The following is a 16,099-nucleotide window of genomic DNA, read 5'->3' on the forward strand; positions in this document are numbered from 1 at the left end:
GTGGCAGAAATATCCTTTGATAATAGAAACTAAATTCCTTAATAGTTGATTTACCATCTCGTATTTGTCTGATTTTTCTATCATTCTGCTTTATGATGCGATGTATACCAGGAATGGTTTAAAGTATATATATCACCCCATCGTTAGTCATCATTGTACATGACTAACTGAGTTTTCTCTCATTTCGCGATTTATACTGAGCACCATCAATGTGAGATATGGAAGCGTGAAGCTTTATGGAATGAAAAGAGATCACCAACATAAGAGGGGTGAGATATGTAAATGATCTGATTATCTTAATTTCATTAGTTATGAACGTTATCATTGATTCTATTCACTTCGTTATCTTTCTCATAGGTGAGGATCTACACTGGGTAGTTGACAAGGATCAAGTAAGGATGCGGTCATATAGTATTGGCTGAAGCCACAACCGATCTTGATATGATGTGTTTTTCACGAAACTAATGTAGAATTTATGTTAACTCAAGTTTTAAGATTTTGTCCAACTGGTATCCCATTAGATTATATAGTAGTGATCAGCTTTGTATTCTTACTTTTGAATAATTACCTCTAAGTTCTACCATTATAAAGTTATATATCTAGCAGTACCTTAAAAAGAACAACGAACCTTCGACCAGTTCCGAGCCAGTTTCTCGATCACAGCCTTTTCACCAATCGGAGGAGTTGCTAGCACCGCTGGAGTTCCGGATCATGAAGTCATCCTTATCCTTCAGTGCCGCTTAGAACTTCACATTTCTACGGTTAACACTCGCTGATTTTCAGGGCGAAGAAAATGTTGTCTTGCCTACTTTATTTACGTATCAGGTTATTAGAGCTAAGGTAATGCTTCAAGAATAAAACAAAATACATAATGTCTTAGAATTTGTGCAAGTAAATTTTTATTGCAACCAGAAAAAGAATGCCTGAAGAGTATAGTCAAACCACTGGCATGAATGTTAAAGGATTCTCAAAGTTTTCAGCACGCACCTCGAAAAAACATTTGTTTCAACGGCACTGGCTTTCATTATTTCAGCGGACGGTCACTTTCTCCGCATGTAATGACATAGACTCGACTCTTAAATTAGATTACCAGAGTAACGCAGTAAGCATCAGAGGACTGACCCAATGGGACAATAAAAGATATATTATAGTGGTTAACTTTTATTTCTTAACACTAGTGCAAACAATAAAAATGATTTTGTCCATAAACACAAAATTATGATTAAACATAAATAAACTTAAAAAAATGTTTAAAATGTTTCCGTGAGCAGTCCACTAATATAAACAGATGTGCTTCAACTTCTACACTAAACATGTAATAATGTTTCCCAAAAACATATAAACGTTCAAGATGTTGGCAACTACAATCCTTCTCTGGTGCTTCAGTTTCCCACAAAGAAGCTTCTTAACGTTAAACACGACACCCCCGGACTCGAGGGCGCCTTCGTGGACCCGCATATCTCGTTTACCAAATGCCACACATCCAGTAAACATCCTGCCACTGTTTAGTGGATAGCACTAATTTTGCTTATTCTTACCGATTATTTCCTCGTTTTCACCTGCTGTGTGATTGTTTTCTCTATTCTCTCTACTTCTATATAGGAGAGCTTTTACGGTGGTTTTAATTTCATCTAAAGGCCTTTAAATCTTGAAGAGCAATAAACGATGTTTTCAGTTAAGCGTTTACCTGTTTGCCTACCCATTTCCAGTACTTTGGTTTATAATGGCTGCTGCAACAATCATGATGCGGTGAATTCCAGCAACCCACGACGCAACCAAACTACACCTCGGCCACTGTATGCAGTGTAAAAACTGATCGGAGCATGATTTTTCTTTTTATCTGCGCACACTCATGTTGCTACTTTTTTTTTTTCTCTCCCACACGTATATACTTGCAGTTCGTGAGCAGCCGCAACTGAAATCACAGGAGGCCTGACTACACCAGTGTCGAGAGCCAGTGTGATAAAACTGGTACTCCAAGCCAGAGAGGATCATACAATATATTACTTCGGTCTTGTGTTGACTCCACCATTGACTTTGTGAGTTACGGTAACTTAATGAAGGAGGGACTGTTTTAAGAGTGAGTGTTGTAAGTAGCTCTAAAGATGGAAGGCGAGATAAGATAGGCGTCAGTAAGTTTGTATCTACGTCGGTGGGATGGTTGTCAACCAAAATTGACGGGTGGTGATCCCCGGTGGAGTGGGAGGTGCAGACCTTGCCTTCCATTTCTCATTGACATCGTAGGTCCCGACTGACTATACCACTTAAGAGTCCCTTCATTTATGACACTTCTCAGGACGGTGTAGGTGTGTTTCATTGGTAAAAGACGATCTTGGGAAACATGTAGTCCTGTGATAATGGGCCCTATGTAATTCACAGATTTGATTCTTTGTCATCGCATGCCAGAGCGAGCACACATTCACAGTTGCGATAATCAATAATGTGACATTTTTCTCTGCAAGGAAGACATGGGAAAACGCTAAAAGGCATCGACGGAGATATAAGGGGATTATGTATTCCGGGGTGTCTCACAGGCCGTAGTGGGACGAGGAACCGTGGGTTTCTTAAATCAGTTGCTGTATGGCCTGATCTAAGAGGCCACGGAAAAGACACGGCAGAAGTCTTTCCCACTGCGACTATGATGAACGTAAAGAGGGTTGGCAGGAGCAACGAAGACCGCTGGCATCGACAAGGCGTGGTACGTATTGCACTGCTGGCGGTACCAGTGACCACCTCGTTTAGGTACATGGCATTTCCGCTTGAGTAAATTCCCCTGCACACCTTTCCGTCTCTTGCTGCTTCAGCTGTTTCTTGCCCGGGCTGTCTCCCCCGAGTTTCTATTGCTGCCGCTATCACTGTATAATTACTCTCTTTGCTACTTGGTAGCTATTAATTCCTGCTGCCGCTGTCTGGTCCACCTTATGTGACAAATCATATTACAGCTTAAAGCCCAACAACAGTGATAGATCCCGCCTTCCTCTGATTTCACCAAGATATGTTGTTACTCCTTCGTGTAACACAATCGAACCTCTGGCTGTCAGGCGTTGTTGTAGTGGCCCCGGGATGGGAATACCACATACATAATTAGTCACTTCTGCGACCTCCGATGATCTTGGATATGGAACTTAAGTTTTGTCTGGAAGGGCAGTCAGCTATATATATATATATATATATATATATATATATATATATATATATATATATATATATATATATATATACATATATATATATATATATATATATATATATATATATTTAAAACATCGGTCACAGATGTGGAACCTTCCAATCCCATGCTGGGATAGGTTTATCTCACGCTTTACGTCACCATCGACAGAACTTTGTCGGAGTTGCCAGATGCTCGTCTCCGTAACGATAGCACTCGATAACCAGGGTAAATAAAGCTAAAATTCTTTTTGCTTTATCTGTGCAGAGTCATAAAAACTACAAGAATATTTCAAATATAATAAAAGAAATATTTAATTCTCAATATTTTACTACACATTGGAAATAAAATAATGGCCAGAATTATGGGTATTATAGCAAGCACCAGTCCTCATCACACGGCAATCAATAAAGATATTAATGAAATACCTAACACATTTTTGTGTTAAAACATGACTTACAATTTACGTTTGCTTTCAAAATTTCAGTGCTTACTGTCAAGTTACAATAGCTTACTGCGTCACAGTCGTGATAATATTGCGTAATGACATTCGTCTTAGATACACTCATGTATGGCCATATGACAATCAACCATGTTTTAACTGTTAAACACTTGCCAGGTCCTTCCATGGACGGACACTTGTCTTTATAATGGCCCGTTCACCCTTTTTCATCTTAGCAACCCACGAAGCACCAAACTACCTTCAGCTAAAAAAAACTGTCTTCAAATTAATCAGCTTTTGGAAAACTGCCTTCCCATACCATCACTCTTAGTACTACTATTATTCCAAAACCATACATTAAATCTAAAAAAAATGGTAAAATAAAGAGTAAAGAAATACCTTTTCAGTATTAATTATGGAAGAATGGAACTGTGTGAGAACATGGTTAATAAATGCAGACAGCATGCATTGATTTAAGAGGTTGTATGAGGCCAGTGTTCAAGAGATAGGGATCCACGAGTGTAAGTCTCCCCTTCAGTACAGTACAAATAGGTAATTACATGTAGGTATTTGCATACTTGATCTACTCTTGGATTGTTAACAGCGCCTAGCCATAACAGAGTATCAAGAGCAGAGAGAGAACTCCGGTATCCACAAGCCAATAAGGTTCACGTAATAGTTTGCTTCGGCTTGGTACTGGTTCCACTTGCGGTGAGGTATGATCACTCACTGGAGATGACAGAGTAAAGTTGATAAGTGGCTCTAAAAATGGAGGGCGAGAAGACACGGTAGTGGGTAAGTTTGTTTTGGACGCTGGTAGAACGGTTGTCAACTGAGGTCTACGTGTGCTTGGTGTCATTATGCAGTGTAAGACAAGGTTACACTCTCCTGAGCTGTCTCTTACATGACATGTCTCGGAACAGGGCAGATATGGTGCACCAATGATTGTTGGTTTGTGGCCGGGTGTAGTAGTAGTCGGTGGAAGGGGTCTGGTCAACCAAGGAGTAGAAGTCGTTGATCCAATTTTTTTCTTTTCCGATTCCAGGGCACAAGTCACATTCAGCACGCATTCACAATTGTGTCTAAAATAACATTTTTCTGCACAAGGAAAACAGTCTAGAATACCTGGGGGCCCAATTGATGAAGGGTTTGAAGCTCCTGAGTGAGACCCAGGTGGACCAGGTATTCTTGGATATCCCGGTGGCTCTGGTGGACCAGATTGACGTGGGTTCCTCAAACGAGGTAACTTGGACCCTGACCTAGGAGGTCCTACAGGAAACATGGCATTAGTCAGCACTATCCTGACTAAAGTGAACCCAAAAAGGATGGGTAGGAGCAGGGAGAGCCATTCCATGACGTTGTGAACAAGTCGCGGTGCGTACTGAACTGAGTAATTCATCCGCACGTTTGTTTTCTTACCTTCGTTACGTATTGGACTGGTCTTCCCGTAAGTTTTTTATGTTAGCCGAGACGGCAGGGGCAATTAAGGCCGTAATCAAGGTCATCCCATCAACTATATATATATATATATATATATATATATATATATATATATATATATATATATATATATATATTTTTTTTTTTTTTTTTTTTTTTTGCTTTGTCGCTGTCTCCCGCGTTTGCGAGGTAGCGCAAGGAAACAGACGAAAGAAATGGCCCAACCCACCCCCATACACATGCCTTGATTCAATCCACTGACAGCACGTCAACCCCGGTATACCACATCGCTCCAATTCACTCTATTCTTTGCCCTCCTTTCACCCTCCTGCATGTTCAGGCCCCGATCACACAAAATCTTTTTCACTCCATCTTTCCACCTCCAATTTGGTCTCCCTCTTCTCCTCGTTCCCTCCACCTCCGACACATATATCCTCTTGGTCAATCTTTCCTCACTCATTCTCTCCATGTGCCCAACCATTTCAAAACACCCTCTTCTGCTCTCTCAACCACGCTCTTTCTATTTCCACACATCTCTCTTACCCTTACGTTACTTACTCGATCAAACCACCTCACACCACACATTGTCCTCAAACATCTCATTTCCAGCACATCCATCCTCCTGCGCACAACTCTATCCATAGCCCACGCCTCGCAACCATACAACATTGTTGGAACCACTATTCCATCAAACATACCCATTTTTGCTTTCCGAGATAATGCTCTCGACTTCCACACATTCTTCAAGGCTCCCAGAATTTTCGCCCCCTCCCCCACCCTATGATCCACTTCCGCTTCCATGGTTCCATCCGCTGCCAGATCCACTCCCAGATATCTAAAACACTTCACTTCCTCTAGTTTTTCTCCATTCAAACTCACCTCCCAATTGACTTGACCCTCAACCCTACTGTACCTAATAACCTTGCTCTTATTCACATTTACTCTTAACTTTCTTCTTTTACACACTTTACCAAACTCAGTTACCAGCTTCTGCAGTTTCTCACATGAATCAGCCACCAGCGCTGTATCATCAGCGAACAACAACTGACTCACTTCCCAAGCTCTCTCATCCCCAACAGACTTCATACTTGCCCCTCTTTCCAAAACTCTTGCATTCACCTCCCTAACAACCCCATCCATAAACAAATTAAACAACCATGGAGACATCACACACCCCTGCCGCAAACCTACATTCACTGAGAACCAATCACTTTCCTCTCTTCCTACACGTACACATGCCTTACATCCTCGATAAAAACTTTTCACTGCTTCTAACAACTTGCCTCCCACACCATATATTCTTAATACCTTCCACAGAGCATCTCTATCAACTCTATCATATGCTTTCTCCAGATCCATAAATGCTACATACAAATCCATTTGCTTTTCTAAGTATTTCTCACATACATTCTTCAAAGTAAACACCTGATCCACACATCCTCTACCACTTCTGAAACCACACTGCTCTTCCCCAATCTGATGCTCTATACATGCCTTCACCCTCTCAATCAATACCCTCCCATATAATTTACCAGGAATACTCAACAAACTTATACCTCTGTAATTTGAGCACTCACTCTTATCCCCTTTGCCTTTGTACAATGGCACTATGCACGCATTCCGCCAATCCTCAGGCACCTCACCGTGAGTCATACATACATTAAATAACCTTACCAACCAGTCAAAAATACAGTCACCCCCTTTTTTAATAAATTCCACTGCAATACCATACATACATATATATTTATTTATACTTTGTTGCTGTCTCTCACATTAGCGAGGTAAAGGAAAGACGAAAGAATGGCCCAACCCATCCACATACACATGTATATACATACATATACATACCTCTTCATTTCAATGTATATATACATACACATATGCATATATACACATGAACATATTCATACGTAGTAATGAAAGGGTGAGATGTGTGGTAATAAAAAGTGTGGTTGAGAGAGCAGAAGAGGGTGTGTTGAAATAGTTTGGTTACATAGAGAGAATGAGTGAGGAAAGATTGACAAAAGAGGATATATGTGTCAGAGATAGAGGGAACGAGGAGAAGCGGGAGACCAAATTGGAGGTGGAAGGATGGAGTGAAAAAGATTTTAAGCGATTGGGACCTGAACATACAGGAGGGTGAAAGGTGTGCAAGGAATAGAGTAAAATGGAATGATGTGGTATACTGGGGTCCCTTCTGTCTTTATGAGTGGTGTTCCTGGAAGTAAAATAAAACTCTTTAAGTCTAATCCAGTTTTATTAAAAAAGTTCATACAAAATAATGAGCACCTTGGACTAGTGCAATTATCTTTATGCTATAACCATGACTGTTCTACCATCAGCATGTAAATCTTTAATATTCCAAATATATCAGCATGATACAGATGGCAAATAGTATGAAAAAAAATTGTAGAACAGATTATAAAAAACTAGTTTCAAAAACATCTTAAAACAAATTTACTGAGACTGATTTTACAATTTGCTTTCTTCTATTTCCTGTGGGATGGGGTAGCACCATGAATGGATGAAGGCAAACAAGTATATGTAAATGTGTATATATGTATATGTCTGTGTATGTATATGTATATGTGTATATGTTGATATTCATATGTATGCATATGTGCAAGTATGGGCATTTATGTATAAAGATATGTGTATGTGAATGGATGGGCCATTCTTCATCTGTTTCCTGGTGCTACCTTGCTCCACAGGAAACAGCATCGCTACCCCCTGCTTCAGTGAGGTAGCACTAGGAAAACACAAAAAAGCCACATTCATTCACACTCAGTCTCTAGCTGTCAAGTGTAATGCACCAAAACCATGGCTCCCTATCCACATCCAGGCCCCACAGACCTTTCCATGGCTTACCCTAGACATTTCACATGCCCTGGTTCAATCCTTTGACAGCAAGTTGATCCCAGCAAACCAAATCGTTCCAATTCAATCTATTCCTTGCACGTCTCTCACCCTCCTGTATGCTCAGGCCCTGATCGCTCAAGATCTTTTTCACTCTATCCTTCCACCTCCAATTTAGTCTCCCGCTTCTCCTTCCCTCCACCTCTGGCACATATATCCTCTTTGTCAATCTTTCCTCACTCATTCTCTCCATGAGTTCAAACCATTTCAACACAGCCTCTTCTGCTCTCTCAACCACACTCTTTTTATTACCACACATCTCTCTTACCCTTTCATTACTTACTCGATCAAACTACCTCACACCACCACCACACACCACGTATTGTCCTCAAACATTTCATTTCCAACACATCCACCATCCTCCATACAACCCTATTTATAGCCCATTCCTCGCAACCATATATTGTTGGAACTACAATTCCTTCAAACATACCAATTTTTGCTCCGAGATAACGTTCTCTCAATATTCAAATTGAAGTGGTTACATACAGAAACTCCAAGTTATCAAAAGACAATTGTCGTACCTTGTGGTACTGAAGGCCATATGGCAATGCTGTACTTAAAATATTGCAAGGAGTCTAGTTTGGTTATAGCATAACAGGCAGTTTCCACTTACTTGTACTGTGAAATATGAATGCACAAATGTTAAGGGTTGCCTTAACAAGTATGATAATGGAAGATAGCATAAGTATGAATTATATTATGACTGACTAAGTCATAATATAACAGAAAAATTAAAAATATTAACATTTCAGGGATAAAGTGGTATGTAAGAATGTGTGCCAAATATCAAGTAGGCTACAGTCTGGTGGTACATATAGTAAAAATTTCTGTAATGTGAAAAGGAAATGCTGCTTCATTTACAATACATTATGGTAAGCTCAATCATAGTTTTGCTCTGAACATTCATCAGTCAAACATACATTTTTCCTGAGTCAGTGGAAGAACTGTTATCACTAGCACCATTGAGCATGGCAAACTAACATAAATGTATAATAAATTAAAGCAATTCAAAGGAACTCTGGGCATTTTCATGAACATAATGTCCACATGATAAAACAATGGCATAAATTCTAACATACTTCTTGCCCATAATTTTGATTAAAATTTTTTGCCCAGAATTCTAGCAATGGGACATCCCATTCTGTTGATCCTAATGCAGCTAATAACTGATGAAGCTCATCTTGTGGAGTAGCTTCAGGAGGATTCAAACTTGATCCTCCTGGAGATGTACTTCGAAAGGTTGACATTACAGGAGATCGAGAAAGTGGATTAGTTGGATTTCTTAAGATGGGAATTGCTGGGCTCCGCATGACTGGTTGTGAATGAATTACAGGTGATGGTACTCTTTCAGGACGGTTGTTGCATATTTTCTTCAAGTTGCAAACATGAATCCACACTTTGACCTGATGACAAGGTGAAGGTGCCATGAAAAGTGAAAAAAAACATTAAATCTTAAGAGCATGGACAGATAGGGCATCTGAATGTATTCTTAACTAAAATTACATGATTATCCATCAAGATTAGATGCAAGAGTTATTGTGTTTCATCTTCTATTAATATTTCATTGTATCTGCATCATCCTTCTCATTCTATTTTACCAGAAAAATTCTTTTTTTTGGAGGAGTATATAAAAGAAGGGTTAATAACACAAAATCAAGAGAGAAAAGGTAGTGAAAGCTTTGCAGATGATGAAATCTAGCAAGGCGGCAGGTTTGGATGGCATTGCAGTGGAGTTTATCAAAAAAAAGGGGGTGACTGTGTATTTGATTGGTTGGTAAGGATATTCAATGTATGTAGGGATCATGGCGAAGTGCCTGAGGATTGACGATATGCATGCATTGTGCCATTGTACAAAGGCAAAGGGGATAAAGGTGAATGTTCAAACTACAGAGGCATAAGTTTGTTAGAGTATTCCTGGGAAATTATATGGGAGGGTATTGATTAAGAGGGTGAAGGCATGTACAGAGCATCAGATAGGGGAGGAGCAATGTGGTTTCAGAAGTGGTAGAGGATGTGTGGATCAAATGTTTGCTTTGAAGAATGTGAAGGAGAAATACATGGGAAAACAGATAGATTTGTAAGTAGCATTTATGGACCTGGAAAAGGTATATGATAGGGGTGATAGAGATGCTTTGTGGAAGGTCTTAAGAGTATATGGTGTGGGAGGTAAGCTGCTAAAAGCAGTGAAAAGTTTTTACCAAGGATGTAAGGCATGTGTGTGAGTAGGAAAAGAGTGATTGGTTCCCAGTGACTATCGGTCTGCGGCAGGGGTGTGTGACGTCGCTATGTTTGTTTGATTTGCTTATGGATGAGGTGGTTAGGGAGGTAAATGCAAGAGTTTTGGAGAGGGACGAGTGTGCAGTCCGTTGGGGATGAGAGGGATGAGTGTACAGTCTGTTGGGGATGAGAGGGCCCGGGCAGTGAGTCAGTTGTTGTTCGCCAATGATACAGCCCTGGTGGCTGATTCGAGTGTGAAACTGTAGAAGTTGGTGACTGAGTTTGGAAAAGTATGAGAAAGGTGAAAGTTGAGAGTAAATGTGAATAAGAGCAAGGCTATTATTAAGTTCAGTTGGGTTGAGGGACAAGTTAATTGGGATGTAACTCTGAATGAAGAAAAATTGGAAGAAGTGAAGTGTTTTAGGTATCTGGGAGTAGACTTAGCAGTGAATGGAACCATGGAAGCAGAAGTGAGTCACACGGTGGGGGAGGGGGCAAATTTCTGGTATGTTTGAAGGAATAGTAGTTCCAACAATGTTATATGGTTGCGAGGCATGGGCTATAGGTAGGGTTGTACGGAGGAGGGTTGGGGGTGTTGGAATTGAAATATTTGAGGACTGTATATGGTGTGAGGTGGTTTGATCGAGGAAAGATTGACAAAGAGGATATATGTGTCCGATGTGGAGGGAACAAGGAAAAGTGGGAGACCAAATTGGAGGTGGAAAGATGGAGTGAAAAAGATTTTGGGCGATCAGGGCCTGAACATGCAGGAGGGTGAAAGGTGTGCAAGGAATAGAGTGAATTGGAACGATGTGGTATACTGGGATCAACGTGCTGTCAATGGGTTGACCCAGGGCATGTGAAGCGTCTGGGGTAAACCATGGAAAGTTTTATGGGGCCTGGATGTGGAAAGGCAGCTGTGGTTTCGGTACATTATACACGACAGCTAGAGACTGAGTGTGAACGAATGTGGCCTTTGTTGTCTTTTCCTAGCACTACCTCGCGTGCATGCAGGGGGAGGGGGTTGTCATTTCATGTGAGGCAGGGTGGCAACCGGAATGATAAAGGCAGCAAGTATGAATTATGTACATGTGTATATATGTATATGTCTGTGTACATATATATATGTATACGTTGAAATGTATAGGTATGTATATGTGCGTGTGTCGACGTGTATGTATATGAATGTGTATGTGGGTGGGTTGGGCCATTCTTTCATCTCTTTCCTTGCGCTACCTTGCTAACGTGGGAGACAGCAACATATATAATGTATATGAGTGGCTGGGCCATTCTTCTGTTTCCTGGCACTACCTCGCAGTAACATTTTTATGCAATCTATTTTAATAAATCCATTCTCTTCAAAGGTGGGCTCTCCCCGTGCCTGCTACATTCTCTTCATTTATGCATGTTAATCCTTATCTGTTATGACTTCTGAAATTTCTTCTGGCTTATCTACAAAATCACTTGCAATAACAAATGTAATCATAAATATTTTCGTTCCTTTTACTACAGCCCTTAAGTCTATATTCTTTCATATAGCTTTTCATCCAACTTTATGATAAAATTCTTTTTTGTCTTACCTTATTGATCCATTCATATATAACTGATGATAAGTACAGCATTAGAGTTGGCTGCGTTAATGTAGAATTCCCTAACGCAGATTCAATACGACTTAGAACTTGTGGAGGTCTAGCAGGTAGGGAACCTTCTCTTGTGATCTGCAAAAACGAATTTAATTGTATAGTATAACAAATTAGATAAACAAAAGATTAGAGAAGTTGGGTTGAAATTAAATAAAGTAAGGAGAGGCAACGCTTCAAATCCTGAACACTGATAAAATTATAGATTTTGACCACTGAGAAACCTCTTCTCACTGAGGGTGTCCCATAAGATTGAAATATTCTCCAGGATATTCTGTAGGAAAGTTCTGTTACCAGAGAGGCATAGAAGTTGAAGGACAGAAAGAGAAAGCATGGCGGCCACCAAAGGTAGGCCCCAAATAAGTGGTGTACTGTTACCAAATTGGGAGGACTGCCCACCAGGTAAGGATGCTAGTGTTTCCCCATAAGAAAGACAAAGTCAATGAAGTAGAGGGCCCTACTACCAATTTTCCTTGAGTGTATCCTGGAGAATCTCTCACACTTACCTGCAAATGACAAAAATATGTATGCCATGAAATCATATTAAAAAATTTTGTTTGGCTTTGATTTGATAACTGTTTGTTTGTCTGTCATCATCATGTAACATTCATTAGACCAATAAACAAAATTACATAAAATCAATAAGAAAGAATTATCTTACCTTGAATGTACATTTCTTGATGATTTCAGAAATATCTGCTTCTTTTAGTGTCTCATTCTGATGTTTTTTTGTCATCTCTGCCTCTTCTATATTATCAGTGACATCTATTACTGATGAGGTCCTTTCCAAATTGCTTTCAGGATTTGTATCATACATTTTGTTATGTTCCTCTTGTGATACAACATCAATAAGACACATGTTAGCATTTGCTAAGGTTACTCGAGGAATCTTCGCTAAGGAATGAAGTCCTAAAATGTTACATGATTTACTATCCACATAATGTGTTGAAAAGTTGATTGCCCTGTAGCAGTGATTCGGGAGCAATGGCTGAAACAAAACAAAAAAGACATCTGTCAATCTATATTTCTGTAAGCTACTTCTCTGCATAAAAGGATGGCTCATGCACAGTTCATTCACACTCCAGAAAAAGACAAAGAAAGACCCATCTACTCGTATACACATATGTATACATACATGCTCATACACATATATATACGTACATATACATATCAACATATACACAAATACATACACAGCCATATGCATATATAAACATGTACACATTCATACTCACTTGTCTTCGTCCATTCCCAGTACCACCCCACCCCACAGGAAATAGCATCACCACCCCCTGCATCAGCAAGGTAGCGCCAGGAAAAGACAAAAAGGCCACATTCGTTCACACTCAGTCTCTAGCTATCATGTGTAATGCACTGAAACCACAACTCCCTATCCACATCCAGGCTCCACAAACCACAACTCCCTATCCACATCCAAGCTCCACAAAGAATACTTCCTATGTATTCCATGCATGTCATAGAAGGCAACTAAAGGGCTGCAAACCCTCCCCTTCCTGTATTTCAATTTCTAAAAGAGGAAACAGAAGAAAGAGTTATGCAGGGAGTGCTCATCCTCCTTGAAGGCTCAGATTGGGATGTCTGAATGTGTGTGGATGTAACCAAGATGAGAAGAAAGGAGAGATAGGTAGTATGTTTGATGAAAGAAACCTGGATGTTCTGGCTTTGAGTGAAACGGAGCTCAAGGGTGAAGGGAAAGAATGGTTTGGAAATGTCTTGGGAGTAAAGTCAGGGGTTGGTGAGAGGTATGGAAGGAGTAGCACTACTCCTGAAGCAGGAGTTGTGGGAGTGTGCGATATAGGGTAAGGAAGTTAATTCTAGATTGATGTGGGTAAAACTGAAAGTGTATGGAGAGGGATGGGTGATTACTGGTGCTTATGCACCTGGTTATGAGAAGAAAGATCTTGAGGCAAATGTTTTGGAAGCAGCTGAGTGAGTATGTCAGCAGTTTTGGGGCACGAGACTGGGTATTAGTGAAGGATGATTTAAATGTGAAGGTGAGTAATGTGGCAGTTGAAGATATAATTTGTGTACATGGGGTATTCAGTGTTGTAAATGGAAATGGAAGAGCTTGTGGATTTGTGTGCTGAAAAAAGACTGGTGATTGGGAATAACTGGTTTGGTGAAGAGAGAAGTGATGAAATTATTGAGGAAAATGAAATATGGCAAGGCGGTGGGATTGGATGGTACTGCAGTTGAATATATTGAGAAAGGTGGTGACAGTGTTACTGATTGGTTGGTAAGGATATCCAGTGCATGTATGGATCATGGTAAAGTGCCTGAGGATTGGCAGAATGCATGTACAGTGTCATTAAACAAAGGCAAAGGGGATAAAGATAAGTGTTCAAACTACAGAGGCATAAGTTTTTTGAGTATTCCTGGGAAATTATATGGGAGGGTATTGACTGAGAAGGTGAAGGCACATACAGAGCATCAGATTGGGGAAGAGCACTGTGGTTTCAGAAGTGGTAGAGGATGTGTGGATCAGGTGTTTGCTTTGAAGAATGTGTGAAGAAATATTTAGAAAAACAGATGAGTTTGTATGTAGCATTTATGAATCTGGAGGAGACATATGATATGGTTGATACAGATGCTTTGTGGAAGGGCTTAAGAGTATATGGTGTGGGACATAAAGTGCCAGAAGCAGTGAAAAGTTTTTACCAAGGATGTAAGGCATGTGTACAAGTAGGAAGAGAGAAGAGTGATTGGTTCCCAGTGAATGTCAGTCTGCGGCTGGGATGTGTGATGTCCCAATGCTTGTCTAATTTGTTTATGGATGGGGTGGTTAGGGAGGTAAATGCAAGAGTTTTGTAGAGAGGGGCAAGTATGCAGTCTATTGAGGATGAGAGGGCCTGGGAAGTGAGTCAGTTGTTGTTTGGCGATGCTACAGCTCTAGTGGCTGATTCGAGTGAGAAACTGCAGAGGTGGGTGAGAGTTTGGAAAAGTGTGTGAAAGAAGAAAGTTGAGAGTAAAAGTGAATAAGAGCAAGGTAATTATTAGGTTCAGTGGGGTTGAGGGAAAAGTTAATTGGGATGTAAGTTTGAATGGAAAAAAATTGGAGGAAGCAAAGTTTTTCAGATGTCAGGGGGTGGACTTAGCAGTGAATGGAACCATGTGGAAGGAGAGAAGGTTATCTCGGAGAGCAAAAATGGGTATGTTCGAAGGAATAGTAGTTCCAACAATATTGTATGGCTGCGAGGCATGGGCTATAGATAGGGTTTTACGGAGGAGGGTGGATGTGTTGGAAATAATGTTGGAAGACAATATGTGGTGTGATTTGGTTTGATTAAGTAAGTAATGAAAGGGTAAGAGAGATGTGTGGAAATAAAAAGAGAGCGGTTGAGAAAGCAGGAGGTGTGTTGAAATGGTGTGGACATATGGAGAGAATGAGTGAGGAAAGATTGACAAAGAGGTGTCAGAGGTGTAGGGAACAAGAAGTGGGAGACCAAATTGGAGGTGGAAGGATGGAGTGAAAAAGACTTTTGAGTGATTGGGGCCTGAACATGCAGGGGGATGAGAGGCAAGCAAGGAACAGAGTGAACTGGAATGATGTGGCATACTGGGGTCAATGTGCTGTCAGTGGACTGAACTAGGGCATGTGAAATGTCTGGGGTAAACCATGGAAAGGTCTGTGGGGCCTGGATGTGGATAGGGAGCTGTGGTTTTGGTGCAGTACACACGACAGCTAGAGACTGATTGTGAATGAATGTGGCCTTTTTTGTCTGTTTTCCAGGCACTACCATGCTGAAGAAAATAATCATGGTACCTACACAATAACCTCAAGCTCTTGAGAAGCAGACTTTTTTGATGCTGATTGTAAGAGGGTTTCCAGAATAGATTGGAGGATACAGCTGTGCCTAACACATTTATGTCATTACAGGGTTAAACTGTGTGTTCTGAAACTGAGCAGAGAAACAAGTGACTCTTAAAAAAAGATATAGGGGAAATTGCATTTCAGTGCTATGAAATTTAACCAAATTACTGTTTTCCCATGAAGAGGTCAATTTATGAAGTGTCTAAAAAACCTTGTCCACCTCCTAAAGCATTTTCAAAGGTGATGCCACACTTATATTTCAGTACTCTGTCATCTCTCCTTTGGCCTTAATTACCATCTACCAGATGTCTGGGCATGGAATTGGCAAGGTTCCTAACAAATTTTAGGTCCATGTTTAGGGTCCATAGGGTACTGATCTCTTGAATGAGGCAAGACACATGAGGTGTTGCATGAAGCAGCCACCTGATCATGCATTCTGA

The 16,099-nt window shown here is 40.4% G+C and overlaps 2 protein-coding genes across 8 annotated transcripts in view; both read right to left on the reverse strand.

Annotated features, from left to right (window-relative positions):
* Positions 1 to 747, reverse strand: part of LOC139760654 (uncharacterized) — a 50,357-nt gene extending 49,610 nt beyond the window's left edge. The window contains exon 1 of the mRNA XM_071684099.1: positions 629 to 747. The gene's annotated coding sequence lies outside the window, so the exon portion shown is untranslated. The remainder of the gene's footprint in view (positions 1 to 628) is intronic.
* A 6,548-nt stretch (positions 748 to 7,295) lies between these two features.
* BHD (folliculin) overlaps positions 7,296 to 16,099 on the reverse strand; it is a 79,458-nt gene continuing 70,654 nt past the window's right edge. For all 7 annotated transcript variants that reach the window (XM_071684104.1, XM_071684107.1, XM_071684108.1 and 4 more), the window contains 3 exons: positions 12,489 to 12,815; positions 11,768 to 11,905; positions 7,296 to 9,373 (listed from right to left, as the gene is read on the reverse strand). In XM_071684104.1, coding sequence (XP_071540205.1) covers positions 9,041 to 9,373; positions 11,768 to 11,905; positions 12,489 to 12,815 — 798 coding nt within the window. In that variant the 3' untranslated portion in view covers positions 7,296 to 9,040. The remainder of the gene's footprint in view (positions 9,374 to 11,767; positions 11,906 to 12,488; positions 12,816 to 16,099) is intronic.

The sequence above is a fragment of the Panulirus ornatus genome, chromosome 37 (genome assembly GCF_036320965.1).
Source record: "Panulirus ornatus isolate Po-2019 chromosome 37, ASM3632096v1, whole genome shotgun sequence".
NCBI classification, from domain to species: Eukaryota; Metazoa; Arthropoda; class Malacostraca; order Decapoda; family Palinuridae; genus Panulirus; species Panulirus ornatus.